Source organism: Gigantopelta aegis, chromosome 10 (assembly GCF_016097555.1).
Source record: "Gigantopelta aegis isolate Gae_Host chromosome 10, Gae_host_genome, whole genome shotgun sequence".
In the NCBI taxonomy this organism is placed as follows: Eukaryota; Metazoa; Mollusca; class Gastropoda; order Neomphalida; family Peltospiridae; genus Gigantopelta; species Gigantopelta aegis.
Window position 1 is genome coordinate 16,286,605 of NC_054708.1, and position 15,184 is coordinate 16,301,788.

Genomic DNA, 15,184 nt, shown 5'->3' on the forward strand with positions numbered 1-15,184 from the left:
TATTATTCGGATTTTGAATCATTATGATTGGTGAACATCTCGGGCGATTAGTGAGTCACCATTCTGGGAAACAGTGGACTTTCGGTTTTAATTTCCGTGTGTTCAAAGAAATTTATTATTTTTTTTGGTATTTGGTACAGGTAAATGTACATTTGTGATATTAATGTCATAATTTATATACATTTACCCCCTATCGTTTGCTTTTTTTATGTTGTTCGTTTGCGTGAAAGAGAGTTTCGACAATAATTCGCCCATATCTCTTTCAAGGCCGTTGGCAAGTATGTTCAACAATTTTGGGGGATGTAGGCCTATACAAATGATTTGCGAACAGGACGGCAGATCATATTTATTATTTTGGTCAAAATGTACACTATTTATATATCCTCCAAGGTAGGACTTTCCTTTGGCATTGTGACGTATACTTTCACCCTGTTGAGTCGTCTCTTATTAACTTAATTAAGTCGTGCCATTTGAGATTTCCTCCCGTTTTGAAGCCATACGCCACCAACCGTAGTTGACATTCCAAGTCTCACTGTAAGGTTTGTAGACAGTCGAGTAGCTAAGAAATTGTAAGTATATCCAATTCTTTGTTACATTTTATCTTTAAAATTAGTTTTTCTACACAACCAAAATAGGTCAAAAACACATGACCCATATGCCAATTAAAACTATTGTAGGTTTCTTAATTTATGGCGATCATGCCCAACATATATTTTGAAGTGTTGTCTGCATGTGCATGTTTATTTTTACCTATTAGTGAACATTATAAATATACTAATATAGTCGGGCTCGCAGTTACCGTGGGCTCGCCGCGGGTGTGGCTATTTTTGGAATAAACATTTGGAAGCGCCATCTAGCGTTTGTTGTCATATGCAAACAGACAGAAGGAAGTATGTTTTTAACAAATGTGAACAAATTGATGTGAAATGTTCCGTTCTCTTGTAAGTAAAAAAACAAATGCGTCATTTTCACAATCCTTGAAATAGTAATTGATCCCCCCTCTTTCAAAAGTTTTTTATCATTTCCTTCCAATTCACTCTCTGACTTTCCACGTGTCTCAGACCGGTCATCTGCTATTTGAGTTTGTCAGCTGACCAGCCAAAAATGTTTTTAATGACGTGTATGGAGGCGTATAAAGGCCACATAATATTAACACAAATCTGTAACATCACACATTGTTTGTTGACTGAATCGCTTACAGAATGAGCGAGAGCATCAAAATATTTGTTACTTTAAACATATTATTTTTTAAAATTATAAACTGAACACAGATATAAATAATAAGGAGTACTGATAATAATATTAAAAAAAAAAATTAAATTAAAATAAACATTTGTCATACAAAATAATTTTTAAGTAACTTATTTCATAAAATTCACTGCAGAGATATATGTAAATATAACTTACACCTAAATAATAAAATAATCAATTTTAACTAATATGTTTTTAATTTTAGATTAAAATGTCTACTCTTGAGTGCCAAATAAACGTAGACCTACGTTTATTAAATTTGTGGAAAAAAATTGGTGTCTACGCTTATTCAGCATCCTACGTTTAATTACATCTTTAAAAAATGTAACCCCCTACGCTAATTCGGCACCCAACGCTTATTACAATTCTTAATTTATCAAATGCTTACCAGGAGACAATATTTCGAAATCTGAGGGAACCGGAAGTCGGTTCACGTGGTTTTTACCTAGGTAACCAATTGTTCGGTTACGTGAATTATATTGGTGTAACCCGTGGGTTACCTGATCGGTTACTTCAAAATTACATTGAAATTATATTTTAAATACATAGTTTTTATTTGAAACAAAGTTAAAACAAATACAAAAGAAAACATTTTAAAAAAAAAAAATGTCTTCAATGCTTGTTAAAGTTAACAATATTACAAAAGAACTGAATATCAGCCCCAGTACTGAAACAAAATACAGGGGCGTAGCCATAAATGTTCTTAGCATTACGCACACCAAAGGCATGCCTGAGCGGGGATATTCGGTGGGGTCGCCCCCTGTAAAACATTTGAAACTCAGGATGCCTGTAGATGCAATCTCAGCGTTTTGGAGGCTTTTTCTCTTCTTTTTTTTGTAATCTTTTTTTCGAGTAAATTTTAAGAGGATATTTTATAGAACAATTACAGACAGCCTCGACCTATTCCCGGATGCGTACTGTGCGTAATGGGTGCTACGCCTTTGAAATATATACATAATCATTTGGAGGGATTCCTTTTTGCATTTTGCGCTGGCTATACTACTTTCACTTTATCAATGGTACTTCTATACTACAGTGACGTTCCAAATGTTTTTTTTTTTAAAGCTCATTATGCGATGTTAGTATTTTTAAATTTTTGTGACACTTTTGGATTCCTGTTTACGTTAAAACTGTTTTTAACATATATGTAAAATTTTAGGCAATCCAATATTATGTCTACATATATTCCTTTAGAGATAAAATAGCAACAGATAATTTAGCCGTCCCTAGCGGTCTGAGCACATTTCTTTAAAACTTTTGGCTCGTCTCTATACTGAACATTTACTTTAGACTGGTTGCAAATTACAACTGTTAAAATATAATGTTGTTTACTGATTTGCTGCGCATTAAGTATCTAAAATTCAGCCTAATACATTTGTCAAAATACTAGTAGTATGTGTGCATGAATAAATGTCCTGTAATCGTGAAATTTGCAAGTTTTAATTTGTGAACGTTTACAGGTTGTGGTTCACGTAAATTTAATTTTGCGTAACCGACACGTGAACAGAACGGCGGTTCGCGTGAAATATTGTGCCCTGCTTACATACAGCCTCTATTGGGGGTACCGATTTTCCACAATCGCGGAAGGATTGCGGATTTGCAAATCTTAAACGGAATTTACAATTTTCTGAGTTGTCTAATAAAATGCCAACTTTTGTGGTCAAATAATACATTTATTTATTAATATACATACATTGTTTTTCTGCTTAATTGATCATTTGAACCATTAATGCACAACAAAGTATGTTACTCTACGACAAAATGTAAACACACGTTTCCAAACATTGTTGGCCGCCATTTTGTTTTTATTCGGTTTTATTCGGTTGGGTAAATTCCTAGGATGCGTTCAATTGAGTGCTCGCCTATAAATCGATGCAACAGTTCATGCAAGCACTTTATATAAATTAATCAATAACACTTCAACACTTCATCTTTTCACCAAACATTGAAGACGGGGGGGGGGGGGGGGGGGGGGTACCGAATTCTTAAAGGTAAATATGACTTTTTTAAAGCTATGTATACTAGAGTAGATAAAGTACAGTTCCTTTTAGGATACGGGGAACTGGCCCAAACTTTATCTACATTCTTTCCTCTTTTTATAATTTTTTTTTTACATTACAAATTCCACTCATTTTGATTACAAATTCCACTCAACCTTTTTATTTTCACTTGCAAATAGTTTATTAGAAATTAGCGAGAAAAATTAGGCAGAGTTACATCCTCTAACTGTGTTCCACTAACAGCTGGCATGGCCGATGACCACAGTTGTTTGTGAATCTTCAGCTGAAATTTATGCATGCCAGCCCCTGGCATCATAAGTGTCCCCACCTATGCTTTAAAAATAAAGAATGATACAGGTAAAAATTAAGTTAATGAAATTACATTTTGTTATAATTGACCATGTGTTAAATATAGGAGATGAATCTAGCGAGCTGTCATCCACCCTGATTGTTTTGGTTTTCTTGCATGGAACTTTTGGAAAAAAAATCGCTTCACACTATCTACTATACATGCGTTTCCATGCAAGCAGATTGCCGCGCTGATTAATGACCGCGCGGAAAACAATCGCTAGTAGAGGCGATTTTTTTCCGCTTGTCAACGCTAGAAAATGTTATAATTACGTCATTAACGTTGGGGTATCCCTTCCGGCGGTGGCGAAATTTTAAGTCAACAATGAAGTTTGAACTACAAATATATGAACGACTGATAGAGTTAGTGAGGAGTAAACCATGCTTATATCAGGCTTCAATGTCTGAACACAAAGATTTCCAACTCCAGAAGAATATCTGGAAGGACATCGCCAAGGAACTGGATGTAAAGGAAATGAACTATAAGTATACTCGAACCCTGTTCAATCGCAATGTCTGTTAAATTGTGGCATTTGTGATTTCCCTATTTTGAAAAACTACCTACTGTTTGTTTACGTTCCCAGAAGAGCATAGTCAAACAGCTAAGAAATCTTAAGCATGTCCAAATTTTTGTTACCATCACAATTATTTTTCTTTGCATATAACCAAAATTGGTCAAAATCACGTGAACCGTATGTGTATTAAAACACTTGTAGTTTTCTTAATATTTGGCGATCAACTCCATAATATATGGCAGTGTCGTTTGCATGTGCATTGTTGTTATTTATATAGTAGTGAGTGACGCCAGAAAGTGTGAGGTCATACTTAAATCGTTTTTCTATGGAAGTAAATAAGAGTTCTAAAAATTAAAATTATAAAATAGTATGCAGATCAGTATTGATTTTTACATTAAAAATTATTTTTACTACAATAGTTTTAGTCAATATTACATTTGAATACTATAATAGCATATTACATATATGGTATTAAATTCATGTTACATGTATGTTAAAATAATATAATATTTTGTATTTTATAATATATTGTATTGTATATTACATTATATAACTTAACATGTTCTGTGATGTGCTATGCTATGTTAAAATATGTACGTTAAACAAATTGTATTTCAGGGGATGACTGGAAGAAAGTGTGGAAGCAAAAGCGCGATGCTTTCACAAAGAAAAGGAGAGAAATTGCCATGTGTAAGAGAGGCTCGGCAACTAAAACAATCAAGAAAGGGCCATTGTATGACCAGTTGACATTTCTGGTTGATCATGGTCTGGGCGGAGGTGCGTATTCATATTTATACTACATTTTAATGTATTTCATCTAGACAACATAACTCAACACACAAACCCCAAACCCCCACCTCTAAAAAAAAAAGAGACTGAATTCTCTGTCATAATAACCAACTTTATAAAGAAAATAAAACGTTTATAAGTAACATTATAAAGGTGCACCACTGTACGTGTATAGAGTTAATAGAATACAGATTAACTCAACAGTTTATTGTTCATTCTAGTACTGTGAGCAATCTGGCAGATGACATCCATCAAGGTTCTTCAGAAGAAGAGGATTCCCGCAATAGTGATGATGAAATGGAGGAGGAAAGTGGTGCAGACATCCCATGAACCAGATACTCTAAGCTTATATATTTAATTCTCTTCGAACGTATTGTACTTGCCAAGGTAAAGCATGTGTATTAAAATATCTGGTAAACTGTTCTCTGATCTGCATTGTCTCAGCTGTGCCTCTTGTGCCCAATCTATTTAATGGCTGAAGTCCAGCTGCTAGGTCACAACTGGTCTCGTCCAACAATTCTGTGGTTGTCTTAGATTGTCTTTGTAACATATTGTGCAGCACAGTTGTTACTTTAACAATTCTGATGACACTATCTGGCATGACAGCAATTTTGGTGTGGTACACTCGCCATCTTTGTGATAAAATCCCAAAGGCATTCTCTACAATTCGTCTTGCACGACTATGGCGGTAGTTGTAGACATCTTGTTCCTCGCTTGTGGTTTTTCCTGGATAGGGCCTCATCACATGTCGTTGTAAGGGAAAAGCCTCGTCTGCAACTACCACATATGGCATTGGACCTAATTCCTCATCTCCATTAATAACATCATCCTTGGGTAACTGCAATGAATTTGGAGGTGACAGCGCTCTTCCCAAAGTTGATGCAGAATAAATACCACCATCAGATTGTTTCCCATAAGCCCCTATATCAACATAGATGAAATTGTAATTTGCATCAACCAAAGCTAGTAGCACCACTGAAAATGTATGCTTATAGTTGAAGTACTGAGACCCTGTGTTGGCTGGGGCCTCAATTAGTACATGTTTCCCATATATGGCACCTATGCAATGTGGGTAGTCCCATCTTTGTGCTAAATGCACAGCTTTTGCCTGCCGCTCTTCACTAGTTTTGGGGAAAGGCATGAAGTGTTCTTGCATCGAAATCCAGATAGCTTCACAGACCTCTGGTGACAAGGTGGTCACACCGACTCTGTACTGTGATGCCAAAGATGTGTATGTCTCACCTGTTCCCAGGAACCTGAAAACAAATATCGTTATTAATATTTTCATATTAAACTAGTCATTTATAATAGTTCATCATTTCAATAATTGTTTATTTATAGGCCCATCATGTCAACATCTATGTCAAGGCCAGTTTCACCAACCACCACTCAAGAGATTACTTCTCAGCCAAGCATGACACCCAGTGTGAGCGAGTCATCAGGGTCATCATCTACCACCGCCCAGCAAAGAACTCCTTCTGGTAAAACTGAAAAAGCAACACTAAACGCAATAAGCGTACTAGCGTAAAGGGAAAGAAGAAAAAAGAGTTGAAAGTTGACAGTTTGATCGAGCATCTTAAACAATGTTCTGCATCCAACATGGAGAGCATGCAAAAGCTAGCATCCAAACTTTCAGAAGCAGAAGACGATGCAAATATTTTCACTTTCTTGTCCAAGAGATCCATTTACAATAATACATTTCGAAGTACCATTAAAATATTTAACATCATCAGTAATCAGGGATGCCTGTTGCCAAATATGCCTTATAAGTTGTACATATTGTTATAACAAGTATAAAATGTAAACTTTTAGATTGTTCATAGCATAGTCAAATTCTGTTATAAATTATTATTCAGTGACAACTGATGACAACCTTGCAGTAGCATTACAATGTCATAATTTGTTATTTAAATTTCTAGTTGTATGTTTATACTGTGTTAATTACTACATTTCTGTTTAGAAACCGAAATAAGGGAATCACTCCAATTTTCTGATTCCCATGTAAGTGAAACATGATCACTGAACTTTGTAAATATTTCTGTCAGTAATCCTGTTGAAATTAAGAGAAAAAATGGGAAATCTGAATATTTATTTTATCAGCAAAGTAAATTGATTTGTATCAATATTTATTAGGGAGAGAGTTCTCACAAGGGATATACATGTGACAGACATTGCATGTCTTGTTAGTAAATATATATTTTTTGTCATTATCTTTTTAAAAATATTGTATTTAATTAAAATGTTTTGTTGAAATCAATATTCAATATGTCTTATAAGTTGTAGATATTGTTATAACCAGTATAAAATATATAATTTTAGACTGTTCATAGTATAGTCAAACTCTGTTATAAATTATTATTCAGTGACAACTGATGACAACCTTGCAGTAACATTACAATGTCATAATTTGTTATAACCAGTATAAAATGTATAATTTTAGACTGTTCATAGTATAGTCAAAATCTGTTATAAATTATTATTCAGTGACAACTGATGACAACTTTTCAGTAGCATTGCAATGTCATAATTTGTTACTTAAATTTATAGTTGAATGTTCATACTGTGTTAATTACTACATTTCATTTACTACAAGAATGAATTATAATGCTTACAAACTTCAATTTCCCCCTAATGTAATTGTTTCTTTCCATATGTAAGAAAGTCACAATTACCTATCAGTGTTCGAGATTAAAATTGTCCGGCAGTATCCCAGTTGAATATTAACATTTCAAAATCTGGTAAGTCTGGTATCCAAAATTAAATTCTGGTATCCCCGGGATATCGGGATACCGTTAATCTCGAACACTGCCTATGTTACGTATGTACATGTGTACTGAGGAATAAATCGTGCAGAAAATACTTGACTGGGTGACAGTGCCTGTCAAAAGTGCTAACTGTCTACATTTGCATTGATAATGAAATGGGCAACATTTCATAAATTGTGTGAATTACCACAAACTTGCATCAGTTAATTTCAAAACGTGTAACCATTCACCATGTAATAGATTGACAGTTTACATGAATTTAAACTGATGTGCGAAATCAACAATGCTGTGGATAAAGTATTTAATTAATTCCTTTACAATATTGGGGCCAATGCAGTGTAATAATGAAAGCGTAAATGTTGATTTAAAAAAATAGTGATTACTGCCAGTTCATCTTTAACATTAAATTATTTTCTGGTGCTATCAGTTTTTTCAAACAAATAATAATGCATAACTTTCACAGTTCCCATGTGTTAGAATACAGGAAAATGTAACCTACTTAAATAATGGTGAGTAGACATAATTAATGTTTCATCTATGTTTCAGTTTTCTGTTGCCTGAGTTCATTTTAAGTACAATTTAATATTTATGAAGACACAATCATTCTCCAAGTTTCAAATGTGATTCATAATTGTTTAGAATTTGTTGCAAGTTTAAAATGTATGTTAATTGGGTATCAAATCATTCAGTTTATTTGCAAATTAGTTATGCATGTAATTGATGTTATGCAATTACCAAAATATTGTGTTCTATTTTTTTTTTTTTTTTTATTTACTGTCATTTTGCAAATTCATAATTTTTTTTATCTAGAAGTGAAAACAATTAACATTCAACAAATACATCAAACAAGACTACATCAAACAAGACTGCCCCTGCGTGTGCTGTAACCTCACCGTGGTGCAGGGGTGTAACATTCTCTTTGAGAATGGCCAATACAGCACAAAATTGAAGTTTTGAGTAAAATTCAGTATCCGTAAAATTCTGTGATATTTGTGTTTTTGTACAGTTCTTTACACTGTTTTTGTTTGAGTCTTGAATTTTTATATTGATGTTGATCATCACTTTATTTATTTGCATTACCATAGTTTGACACCCAATAGCCGATGTATTTTTCGTGCTGGGGTGTCGTTAAACATTCATTCATTCATTCATTCATTCATTCAAACAAGACTATTACACATTTGGGACATCGATGGTATGTATGTATATGTATATATATATATATATATATATATATAGAGAGAGAGAGAGAGAGAGAGAGAGAGAGAGAGAGAGACCACACCGGAAGACTGGTAGCGCCACTCACATCCATTACACCATTGCCGAATGCAAGGTTTGAAAAACACATGTTAGTTAACGTCTATAAAACATTTATTGTTTAATATTGGAAGAATACCAGTACTTGTAACAGGTATAAAATACATTGATAAAACTTTATAACAAATATAGAACTCGTGTTACTTGCCACTTTACGTTTTATTCAGTGGCAAAGTGAAAAAGTAGCGATATCGCATTTAATTATTGAAAAATAGTGTTGTTGTTGTTGTTATTGCAAGTATTTATTTTTGTGAGGTAATTATATTTAATTTATTACTCTTGCAGTACATGACAAAATTTAGATGTTTTGATTTATTGTATAACTGTGATCGCCCGTTAACAACATCTTCCTGTTTGTCTGTTTACTACAATCCAAGATGGCGGCTATTTGTTTACATTTTCAATAATTTGTTATTATAAATACATTTATTGTGGCCCTGACACATCTGTTGTTAGGGAATCACATAAAAATAATCCCTATAACCACATCTTTATAATTAACGGATGTAGGACAAAATGTAACTGGAAAAAATTTAACGACACACTCAACACATTTTATTTACGGTTATATGGCGTCAGACATATGGTTAAGAACCACACAGATATTGTGAGAGGAAACCCGCTGTCGCCACTTCATGGGCTATTCTTTTTCGATTAGCATCAAGGGATCTTTTATATGCACCATCCCACCGACAGAATAGTACACACCACAGCCTTTGTTACACCAGTTGTGGAGCACTGGCTGTAATCAATTAAAGTGGTACCCAGGTAAAAATGTCAACTTTGACATTATACTTAATGTGTAAAAAAAACCTTTTTAAAATCCTAACCATGTATTCTACGACTTTTCGTTTCACCAATTAAACCACTGTTTGCACACCTTTGACAATGACAGCACTAAATGTGTATATAATTGTCTCAATAACACAGCATGGGTGATGTAATTTTGTTTTTTAATGCCACTAACTTATTTTTTAAAAATCAAAGACAGGCTGGCTAATACGCCATACAAACAACAATGAAGCATTCTCTAATTATTCCAAATTTTGTAATTATGAAGAAACTCAATTTCCCAAAACCTAACACATACATCTGTTATCTCTTTTGCTCTGTCTTTCTTTTCCTCTCTCCCCCTCTTTCACTGTCTCACTTCTCTCTATCTCTCATATATAACACACACACACAAGTTGACATTTTGACAGAGATACAACATTAATGGTACACATTTTGTCCTCTTACATATTGACCATTGACCTGTATATCACTTTTTCCATGGCCGACTGATGCTCTTTACTCTGTACAATTGAATGCTGTGATAATGTGGGTAACGAATGAGGAGTTACATGTAGCACATGACGATGATGGTAATGTTCATTTGTAATGCACAAATGAGTTTTATTACATTCCACATGTTGTATGATATATGCTTATGCAACAAAAATGGTCGTTTTCTTATGTTGAACCCTTTTTGGGGGTGGATGGGTATTATAATGACCAATTAGTCGATTATACTGATTATATAAATGGTACTGAAGGTATTTTATTTGAAAATAATGAATACATTCCTACAATTTTGAGTGTGCCAAACTTTTTGGGTTATAATTTTTTTTTGCAAAACGGAGTTACCTACCCTGATTAAAAAAATATTATTTTGGGGGTCAGGGCTAATTGAATTTTTTTTTTTTTTTTTTATTCTTTTAAAGGTATTTCTTCAGTATAAAAAACAATCAATATCATTCTTGTCATATTTAAAAAGTGTCCGCGGTCCCTAATACTATTACGACAAAATTATGGGTAAAATTATTTTTATATACCAAATTTTGCATACTAGTACCACCCCAATACATAGGGGCGAAACGACTCATAATGGAGGACGAAACGACTCTTCTAAGGGCGAAATGACTCGGGGCGAACGGGAATAAGGGCGAAACGACTCGGGGTCAAATAGGAATAAGGGCGAAACGACCTGGATTCAATGATTTAGTGGGCCTTATTTCACTAAATATGGATTATAAATGGAAATTACATTCATTTGGAATACTTATAAGTTAAAAAATTACGGCAAAACAGACTCGTAGTGATGAGGCTATATATACGACAATCGTATAATGTATTTTTGAATTTTATATAAACGACCGCCGTTTATAGAGACTGGGCAAATGGGGACCGGCTATATACATGGCAAACAATAAAAAATATATATTATTAATTTCATAACGAAAATAATTGCGAATACGCTGAAATAAAAAAGTGGTCATTCGGTTTAATGTATAGCGTAAAAAAAAACCCAGTGTACTGTCGCATGTTTTGTCGTCCAAAAGTTGGCTTAATTGTTACCAATTTGGCATGATTCTACAAGTAAGGTTTTGATTGGTCGAATGAAAGGTCAAAGTTCTGGACATGAGCTCCAAGGGCTGCTGTTGGATCCACATGCAATAGTGGAGCTAATTTTAATTATTGAATTATTACTTAACCCATTTGAATCCAGTTCTACATGCAGGGACAAGTTCAGCCTGCCGTATGCGCGTGTGTGCACGCACGTTAATCTTGCATTTTTATAGCCAAAACTCCTCCAGATAAAACACCACCCCCTCCACCCCAAAAAGGTAGTAGTAGGCTAATAATAATCATAATAATTGTGTATTAAAATAAATATTAATTTTTTAAATTATTATTTATTTTGCTAGTTTTGCGCGGGCAATATTACGCTATTCATATGTCTATGGAAAACGTACACAAAAGGGTCCGCTAAATTCATGTACTCCCCCTCCCCCTCCCCTATTCAGAAAACGCTCTGTTCGTACAGTACTTAGTATGTATTCCTCCTGTTCGAGATGGTTCGGTAATATGAATTAATCAATAAAGTATTTACATGCTCCTATACCACGAAGGTTTCGAGCACGGATTAATCAAATACTTATTTACCGCCTATATACATTTTTGCTGTGAATATAGCCAGCCCTCGTTAGCGGAGGCTATACACACGGCCTTCGTATATATATAGTCACATCGTATATAAACATCGTCTAGTTCAGCGTATTCTTTATATACTCACATCGTATATAAATTTACCTATAGATGCAAAGGCCTAACCAGTCGGGATTGTCGACGTTTAACATGCTTCTGTTACTAAAATAAATTATTGTATAAGCTTATTATCATTCAGTACATGTTTTTATTATTTTTAAATAACTTATTTTCATTGATGTTCTTTTTCTATTTACCTACGTCGCATAGGACGGTCAAGCGTTCTCGTTACACGAGCTTGGTAAATCATTTTCACACCGCGGTTATTCGGGGAATGCCCGTCACGTGACTCAAAATAATACGTCACACCTCTGCTCTCCAAATAGCCGTTATTTTTCTCAGAATTATGGACCATACCCATATTTCAATTATTTTTATAAAATATCAATAATAAGTGTGATATGGTGGTTATGTAGATGGTTCAATAAAATACTTTTAGGTACAAATCAAATGTATATATTATCATATAATACCTTGTTGGGTCAATAATTAGGTCAACCATCTGTGGGTGAGCGCGTTTTTAATAAATATACATTCTTTTTTTAATACTTAATGATATATGAACAATAATGTAAGGTCCATTTCATTTACATATAATTTTTATTTAAAAAAAAAAAATTACAAATTTAATACATAAAATTTAAACTGTTATTAATTCAGTTATTTTTTTCCCATGCTTTTCTAATTATAATATTGAAGAAGAAATTTTTTTTAATTTAAAAATAAGTTTTAAAAATATTTAAAGAAAAATCAAACATTTTGACACTCCCCCAGAAATACATACTTTTGTTTTGGTCTAATCATATGAAGATCAGATTTATGTCAAGTGACTTATAATTTGGGTCAGTGACCGAAAACAGTAATTTTTCTTCACAGTTCATGAACATTTTCATTAAAGCCGCACACCCTAGTTCCATCCAGCGAAAATAAATTATAATTTGGTTAATCTACAAACCTGTAACACACTTAGATCACGTTTTAATCAAATGGAGTGAAAAAGTAGGTTTTATATCAATAAATACCATGGGAATCCCCATGTCCCAATTGCTTGAAATAATTTTGTAAGTTTGTATTCTGATGTCACCGGTAGATGTCGCTCGAAGCACAACAATGCCTACGTCACGACAAATTTCACAGACTTGGGGTGCATTCTTTTCACCTCTCCTGGACATGTTCCAACTGTTCTGTCCTGGTTGTATCCCCTCTCCAGATATTGTAGGACGTAGCAAAATTATTGGTTTTAAGGGTTTGTAACGTTTTGTATTGAGACACTTACTTGTCTGAACTTTATTGTTACTGAAAATGTTCACGAACTGTGAAGAAAAATCTCACAAATGAACAACAACAAATCGGATGTTGATTGCGCGAACCGTGCACGAGAAAACAAACCGAACCAAAATGATAACGGCCACGTGGTATACCAACGTCTGTGACATTGAAATGGAAATATCCCCTCTAAAAATAGATTAGACCTTGTCTGCTCAACGTTTTTTTCTCAAACGTGCGTCCGTTTTTCAGAAATACGAAAAATGCATTTTGTGGTATTACAAACACCAGGATTACCAGGATTACCAAAAAACACTTCAGGTGAATGGAAATGTATATTCTAAATAATAAACGGTAAGTAAAGTGCAATTTTATTTGTGAAAAAATGGGTTTAATAGCGAAAAACAACTCCGTAATGGTTAACAACTAGCCGTAACTAGGGTGTGTCCCTTTAACAATAAAATTCAGACAATTAAGTACACTTAAAGAGATATTCCTGAGTTTGTTGCATTGTAAGATGTTTCTGACTAATAAAATATTTCTACGATTAAACTTACATATTAAATAGTGCAGAAAGTTAAAAAAATGCACCTATGAGTCCGACGGGCGATGGCTTTTTCTGACTGACTGTAAATTTATTTTATGTATTTATTTATTTATTTATTTATTTTTTACATTGAATCTGCGACTCCGCATCAGCCATGCCAAAATTCCAAACCATTCAAACAAACGGTTCAGAATGGTGACGAAATAATTCAAATATACAACTCATGTACCGCATTGCCGTAATAAATTCGATAGTATGAAAACAGATGATCCCTGTGGGACACACTATATTAAAAAAGAAGAAGAAAGATACCAGATGCCGGTGTGTTTATAATGGATTCTTCTGTCAAATACTTGCGGGATGTCACTTGAATTTTGAAATCTACATGAAAGAAATGTGAAAAAGTTAGTCTTTACCAGAATATTTCAAAATTTACCGGGTTATTGATGTTGATCACTTACCAAGCATATTTAATAATGTTTTTGTCATTATATATACATTTGGACACTGAAGGATAGATTCACACCATACACCATTAAGTGGAACATTTTATCCAAAGCAAAGCCATACTCTCCAGCGAGCAAAAGGTGTAACCTCTGCCTGAAGGAAAAACTGTTCATAATGTATAAACCTGAAACCAGCACACTAAACTCCAAGAATGAACTCGTATCAGCATGTCGACACAGACGCAAATACCTTCTGTGCGCATACCACACATCACCTATAGACCTGCATAGTAACGTAACCTCGACGTCACAGAGTCCATTACGTCATCAGCTTTCCGTTGACGGAGTAATTAAATCTACATCTGATGAGTGAGAGCAATTCAACTCTCTCACGAAACAAGCCTGTCATGTAGAGACAAACATACACTTTTTTAAGATATAGATATAGATATAGATATATACAGTAGAATCTCATTGGCTCGAACACTGTCAGTGCATCAAAGTCAGTTCGACTCCTCGGGTAGTTCGAACCATGCATTCGGCCGTTGTAGGGTGCTTCTGTAACACAAAAACCTCGCATATCTCCGTAAAACCGGTTTGGGCGAGATGGTCCGATTGACTCATTAGTAAAGAAGTCGCCGTCAAATGTCAGATGAGATATATATTTGCAACTATTATTTATCACCGTTAAATAAACAAATAATAAACACACTGGCAGTCTATATTTATAAATATTTATTAATTTAGAAAGTCGTTTTTTATTATGCTGTTGTAGAATCTTTTGTGACATATTGACAACGTTGAGAAAATATGGACAACATTTTATAATAGTTCGAGCTAAATATGTTTAACTTAAAAGTTCTGACCAATAACCTGGTTCCAGAGAAAGCTTCTGTTCGACCCCAGGGGTATT

General features: G+C 34.0%; 2 protein-coding genes across 2 annotated transcripts; one reads left to right on the forward strand and one right to left on the reverse strand.

Moving 5' to 3' along the window:
* The first annotated feature begins 141 nt into the window (after positions 1-141).
* Positions 142-7,160, forward strand: LOC121382909. The gene is made up of 3 exons (XM_041512590.1): positions 142-278; positions 4,733-4,891; positions 6,245-7,160. The coding sequence occupies exons 1-3, from the start codon at positions 209-211 to the stop codon at positions 6,319-6,321; spliced, it is 306 nt and encodes a 101-aa protein (XP_041368524.1). The 5' UTR covers positions 142-208; the 3' UTR covers positions 6,322-7,160.
* LOC121382907 (protein ALP1-like) lies at positions 5,002-14,508 on the reverse strand. Its single transcript, XM_041512589.1, has 2 exons — positions 14,457-14,508; positions 5,002-6,159 (listed from the first exon to the last, which is right to left on the reverse strand). Exon 2 carries the CDS (start codon positions 6,057-6,059, stop codon positions 5,250-5,252), a length of 810 nt encoding a protein of 269 aa, XP_041368523.1. The 5' UTR covers positions 6,060-6,159; positions 14,457-14,508; the 3' UTR covers positions 5,002-5,249.
* Positions 14,509-15,184: the final 676 nt, after the last annotated feature.

Coding starts and splice junctions, on each gene's coding strand:
- LOC121382909 (XM_041512590.1), top strand. CDS start 209: ATGTTGTTCGTTTGCGTGAAAGAGAGTTTCGACAATAATTCGCCCATA. Junction 279..4,732: donor TCTTTCAAGGCCGTTGGCAA/GTATGTTCAACA, acceptor ATTGTATTTCAG/GGGATGACTGGAAGAAAGTG. Junction 4,892..6,244: donor TGATCATGGTCTGGGCGGAG/GTGCGTATTCAT, acceptor GTTTATTTATAG/GCCCATCATGTCAACATCTA.
- LOC121382907 (XM_041512589.1), bottom strand. CDS start 6,059: ATGCAAGAACACTTCATGCCTTTCCCCAAAACTAGTGAAGAGCGGCAG.